The following is a 6,015-nucleotide window of genomic DNA, read 5'->3' as shown; positions in this document are numbered from 1 at the left end:
AGGGTCTATGTATACTCGATAAGACAATATTATGTGTATGTAGAGGTCTATGTAAACCTCTAAGTAGACGTAATGAAAAGTTTTAAATTTTTCCACAATTTCAACCTATGAATGTAATGACATGAGACTAAGAGGATAGTCTTAGTCCTTAAAAAGGACGCCGACACCGGTTACGTCAAGGGGTAAACCCGGATGTGACACAAGAATTTAGAGATACATAATTTATCAGTTTGAATACAGTAGGAAAGGATTGCTATTACAAGGAATACCACGTTACGAGCTATTGGGGAACTCACACACCCTAGTTGCTTTCTCATGTTGATAACAATCAAAGTCTACTTTTGTTCACTTGCTAATCATACAACTAAAGGATTTTGTTTCACAAACCCCCCTTTACTTCATTTTTTCAGAAATACCTTGACTAAAAGATATAATCTTAGGTTAAAGTTAAGTCTAAACAAATTCCTCGTGGGATCGACCCCAACCTACTAGTTGAGTTCTTTAATTGATAATGATCGATTATGCTTCTTTAGGGAGGTGTGATTTGAGTTTATCAAATTTTGGCGCCGCTGTCGGAAAATTTGGATTTTAGATTAATATTAACTAAATTATTGACTTTAGTCAACTGTTTCCTAATTGTACTTTTTCTTTGTATTTTTGTCTCTCTCAGGGTGTAGCCTAGTGTATGCCAAGTACACGGAGTCGAGAGGAACCAATCACTCCTTACGATACTGAATTGAACCAAACTTTGCTAATGATGGAGTAGACCTGCAGCCTCAAATATTAGTCGGTGCAAAGAACCAGGCTCCCGTTAAAAATTAGTTAGGGGACGCATTGCGAGTGCAGCTTCCAGCAGGCCTACAACTTCAAAATTATTATAGGGGCAACATAAACATTGTAGACTCTGATGGAACTCTTTTCCTACCCCCTGACCCCAGGGCACACATTCGTGGTGACGACTAGTTGATGCATATGGTCACCGTGAGGGGCTTGTTTTTGGGATTTCCATCAGAAGACCCACATGCTCACGTAGCCAAGCTCAGGGTGGTTTGCAAGGTTGCGTGGGTTGACCAGATTATGACATGAATGTTATCGGGTTGCGAGTGTTCCCTCTATCGCTGACAGGAAATGCTGGTGTATGGTTCACTAAGCTTCCCTACAACTCATTCTATACTTGGGACCAATTGAAAGATGTGTTCTTAGCAAGGCACTATGTAACCACCAGGATAAGGTGAACAACTTTGTGGCATTACCTGAAAGTCGGTGAGTAGATCTTGGGACAGATTCACTGCATTCGTAAGTGGTGTCCTGAATAACCAAATTAATAATGAATCACTAAAGAAGTATTTCTGTAGAGGTCAAGATGACAACAATAAACCAGTGCTTGATACTATGCACATATGCAGAGATTCCGAAAAAGTTAGAAAAGATCTTGCGGAATAATAAAGTATGTACCACTAGAATATCAGATACTGGGAGAAATACTTTTTCAATTCACGCTACAAATAACCTACCCACTGATGAAATATCGGAGGAGATGTCCCAGATGAGAATCGAGATGGGTTAGTATTGAAGCATATGAGCACTGGATTAGAGAAGGTAAATGTGGCGAACTACTTAACGAGAAACCCACCACCATTAGAAGAATGTTACTATGAGGAGGACGCTTATGATGTGGATGATGAGACGGGGGGTTCCCGATCAAATGCCCAAGGGTCCAACATGTATAAATTGGCGCCAAGGTTAAGGAAACCAAGGTGGAAACTATGGCAACTACAACCGAGAAGGTCAATATGTACGAGATGGGAACTACTATCGTGACAACAACTTCAACCGGAACAACTATGGAAACAGGAACGATCGGGTTGGCCTATATGTCACTCCTCAAAATCGAGAATCTTCAACTAGGGAAGGTGGAGGTAGTGTGTCGCATATTGAGATATGTTGCATAAAATATTGAGGAGATTTGACGGAACTGTTGAGAATGTGAAGGAGATGCGAGATGACTTGCATGGTACTGGGCAAAAGGTTGATGGACATGTAGTCTTGATAAAGCATCTTGAGCTATAGATGACCTAGTTGTCCACTACAGTTAACCCGCGCCATCCTGGCACTCTTCCAAGCAACACAATCCAGAACCCAAAGAATGATGGACATTGCATGACAATCACTACTCGAGGGGGTAAGCAAACCAGTGATCCACCTATGCCGTCTAGAGTGGAGACTGACAGTAAAGAAGATATTGAGATTTTAGGGGTATGGGAGAGTCCGCAACTGTGATAGAGAAGGAAGCAGAAATTACTCAGAAAGTTGTCTGTATGCCTAGACCTCCATCTCCATTTCCACAAAGATTACTAAAGAAGAATGAAGAAGGAAAATACTGCAGGTTTATAAGTATGTTGAAATAGCTCTCCATCAACATCCCATTGATAGAAGCCTTAGATCAAATGCCTGGGTATGCAAAGTTCATGAAGGACATGGTGACCGAAAAAGGGGCAGTGAATTTTGAAGATGATGATAGATTGCAGCACTGTAGTGCTATTGCTGCAAGGTCGTTAGTGCAAAAGAAAGAGGATCCTGGTGCCTTCACGATTCCATGTACTGTCGGGTTGTTAAACTTTTATGAGTCATTGTGTGATCTTGGTGCTAGCATAAATCTTATACCTTTGTCAATTTATAAAAAGATAGGGGTGGGGGATCCAAAGCCCACTGCGATACGACTACTGATAGATGATCGGACTGTAAAAAGACTAATCGATGTAGTCCACAATGTTCTAGTGAAAGTTTAGTCATTCATATTTCCAACGAATTATTTGATCCTTGATTGTGAAGTTGACTTTAAGGTTCCCATCATCCTTGGGAGACCATTCCTTGCTAATGGGCGTGCAATAGTTGATATGGAGAAGGGGCATATGAATTTCAGGGTAAATAATGAAGAGATGACATTTTGACATTTGTAGGTCCATGAAAAAAAGTGGCGAAGTGCAATCGGTGTCCGCAATAACTTACAGAGTCGACTGTGTGTCTAAGGTGAAAATTGAAGAATGGTTGCATGTTGAGTCTCTCAAAAAAATTATGATGAACTTTGCGAGTGATATCACAGAGGATTATGATGACTGGGTGGCTGCATTTGAGAGATTTGAGTACCGGTCAAAGCCAAAGCGGTTGGAGCTAGACATAAAAAATAACGAATCGCCAACTGCAAAGCCATATATTGAGAAAGCACCGAAATTGGAGTTCAAAGCTCTACCAGCACATTTAAGGTATATATTCTTGGGCATAAATGAGACACTCCCAGTTATTATTGCAGAAGATCTGAATGGGAAACAATTTGAGTGTTTGGTAGCCGTGCTAAAGAGGTTCAAGCGAGCCATTGGGTGGACCACTATAGATATTATCGAAATTCCTCCGGGAATTTTCTCTTATAGTATACAACTCATGTAGGATCAAAAACCTAGCATTGAGCATCAGAGAAGATTAAATTTTCCGATGCAATATGTAGTGAAGAAGGAGATTATTAAATAGTTGGATGATGGATTCATTTATCCCATCGCAGTCAGTAATTAGGTAGGCCCTGTTCAGTGTGTACCTAAAAAGGGTGGTATCACTGTAATACCGAATGAAATAAAGATCTATTCCGACGCGATACCACATTTGGTCGAGAAGTCAACTAACTTATAGTGCTTTCCACACCCCGCCCCGTAAAGGGAAATTTACCGGTGAATGCGGTGCGGGCCAATGCTCTCCCTTTCACTCGAAATAAGAGTTTCGTGCCAAGCATAAAGATTGAATCAATAGGACTATATTATAATCCTCGAAATGCCATTTTTGTTGATTACCAGAAATTGAATTCTTGGGCAGAGAATGATCATTTTCCTATGCTGTTTATGGACTAGATGTTGGATATACTTGCAGGGAAGGGATGGTATTGCTTTATTGATGGGAATTAGGGATAAAATCAGATATGTATTACCTCTGAAAATCAAGAAAAAACCACGTTCATATGTCCTTATGGGACTTTAGCATTCAAAAGGATGTCATTTGGGTTATGCAATGCACCTACCACTTTCCAATTTAGTATGATGTCGATCTTCTCCGACATGGTGGGGGGCATTATTGAGGTGTTCATGGATGATTTCTCTATCGTGGGCAACTCCTTTGATCATTGTTTAGACCATTTAAACAAAGTACTTAAACGATGCAAAGACTGCAATTTGGTACCAAATTGGGAGAAGTGCCATGTCATGGTCAAAGAAGGTATTGTGTGGGGTCATGGGATCTCGAGCAAGGGTATTGAGTTTGATAAGGCAAAAGTCGAGGTGATCGAAATACTTACACCACCCATCTCCATAAAGGGTGTTAGAAGTTTTATTGGGCACGTCGGGTTCTATAGAAGCATTAAAGATTTCTTGAAAATTGCACATCTGTTGTGCAAGTTACAGAAAAAGAGAGTAAATTTGACTTCGACAATTTTTGTCTGATAGCATTTGAAGAGTTGAAAAAGAAGTTGGTCTTCGCCACTATCATTATTGATCCAAATTTAGGAGAGTCGTTCGATGTTAGGTGTGATTCTAGTGGGGTGGCACTTCAACTAGTACTGGGGCAAAGGTATGAAAAGATCCTTAACGCCATTTACTATGCTAGCAAAGCCCTAACTGCAACAAAAAAATTACATGGTTACAGAGCAAGAGCTTCTTGTAGTGGCGTTTGCTTTTGAGGAATTTCACTCTTACCTACTTGGGACAGAGGTGATAGTGAACACGAACCATTGATCGTTGAGCTATTTGATGGCCTAGAAGGATGCTAAACCTCAAATTATTAGATGGTTTGTTGCAAGAATTTGATTTTGTGGTGAAATACCGAAAGGGTACCAAGAACCAAGTTGTCGATCACCTATCGAGATGAAAATATGAAGATTTACTCGAGCTTTGGAAAAGGATGAAACAAATGATATGTTCCCAGATGAGAAGGTATTGGAAGCCTTTTCTAATTATTTGTCAAGTGATGTAGTACCAATAGATTTGTCGTTGCATCAAAGGAAGAAGTTCATGCATGATGTGAAAGAGTTATTTTGGGATGAGCCATACTTGTATCGAAATTGCATCGATGGGATTATTCGTCGTTGTGTGTGAGGTAGAGATGTTAAGTGTTATCGAGGCATGTCATTCATCACCTGTCAGGCGGACCACAGTGGTGGGCGAACTGCACACAAGATGTTGCAGTATGGATACTATTGGCCAACCATTAACCAAGGCTCCTATGAGTTTGCCAAGTCTTGTGACCGGTGCCACAGAGAAGGAGGAATTTCAAGGAGGCAAGAGCCTCCTATGAACCCAATCATGGAAATATAGCTATTTGATGTATAGTGCATTGAATTTATGGGGATATTTGTTAGCTCTTATAAAATTAAATATATTCTAGTTGCGGTTGGCTATGTCTTGAAGTGGGTGGAAGTAATTGCACATCCCAACATTGAAGGCAAGAGTGTTACCACATTCTTGAAGAAGATTATCTTTTCCAGATTTGGCACCCGATGGGTAATAATCAGATAAGTTGTTCAAAACATTGCTTGAAAACTATGGAGTCTGCCACAACGTAGCGACTCCTTACCATCCACAGACTAGTGGGCAAGTCAAAGTATCCAATAGAGAAACAAAGCAAATTTTGGCAAAGATCGTGAATTCCAATAGAATGTATTGGTCAAGGAAGCTCGATGATGCACTATGGGCATACTGCACTGCATATAAGACTCCCATAGGTATGTATCCATCCCCTCTTGAATAGGAAAGTCTTGTCATTTTCTTGAACTTGCACGATGATTTTTTCCTAAAATATTACGAAAGCACAACTTTGTTTAAAGAGAAGATGAAAAAGTACCATGATCAACGGATTGAAAAGTGTGAGTTTGTATTAGGAGATTTTGTACTTCTTTTAATTCAAGGTTGCACTTATTTCTAGGGAAGCTCAAATCCAAGTGTTCTGGACCATTTCTACTCAAGTAAGTGTTTTCGCATG

The 6,015-nt window shown here is 40.1% G+C and overlaps 2 protein-coding genes across 2 annotated transcripts; both read left to right on the top strand.

Moving 5' to 3' along the window:
- The first annotated feature begins 2,447 nt into the window (after positions 1 to 2,447).
- LOC107022164 lies at positions 2,448 to 3,444 on the top strand. The gene is made up of 3 exons (XM_015222854.1): positions 2,448 to 2,741; positions 2,844 to 2,924; positions 3,031 to 3,444. The coding sequence occupies exons 1-3, from the start codon at positions 2,448 to 2,450 to the stop codon at positions 3,442 to 3,444; spliced, it is 789 nt and encodes a 262-aa protein (XP_015078340.1).
- Positions 3,445 to 4,082: 638 nt separating this feature from the next.
- LOC107022163 lies at positions 4,083 to 4,717 on the top strand. The gene is made up of 2 exons (XM_015222853.1): positions 4,083 to 4,365; positions 4,485 to 4,717. The coding sequence occupies exons 1-2, from the start codon at positions 4,083 to 4,085 to the stop codon at positions 4,715 to 4,717; spliced, it is 516 nt and encodes a 171-aa protein (XP_015078339.1).
- The last annotated feature ends 1,298 nt before the right edge of the window (positions 4,718 to 6,015 follow it).

The sequence above is a fragment of the Solanum pennellii genome, chromosome 6, assembly GCF_001406875.1.
Source record: "Solanum pennellii chromosome 6, SPENNV200".
Classification (NCBI taxonomy): domain Eukaryota; kingdom Viridiplantae; phylum Streptophyta; class Magnoliopsida; order Solanales; family Solanaceae; genus Solanum; species Solanum pennellii.
This window is presented reverse-complemented; position numbering and strand designations above follow the sequence as displayed.

What these genes read in the sequence shown, in the direction of transcription:
- LOC107022163 (XM_015222853.1), top strand. Translation starts at nt 4,083, where the DNA reads ATGTCGATCTTCTCCGACATGGTGGGGGGCATTATTGAGGTGTTCATG. An exon ending in CTCCATAAAGGGTGTTAGAA is followed by an intron (nt 4,366 to 4,484) that starts GTTTTATTGGGC and finishes TTTGTCTGATAG; the next exon opens with CATTTGAAGAGTTGAAAAAG.
- LOC107022164 (XM_015222854.1), top strand. Translation starts at nt 2,448, where the DNA reads ATGCCTGGGTATGCAAAGTTCATGAAGGACATGGTGACCGAAAAAGGG. An exon ending in TACTGATAGATGATCGGACT is followed by an intron (nt 2,742 to 2,843) that starts GTAAAAAGACTA and finishes GTTGACTTTAAG; the next exon opens with GTTCCCATCATCCTTGGGAG. An exon ending in AGGGGCATATGAATTTCAGG is followed by an intron (nt 2,925 to 3,030) that starts GTAAATAATGAA and finishes TGTGTGTCTAAG; the next exon opens with GTGAAAATTGAAGAATGGTT.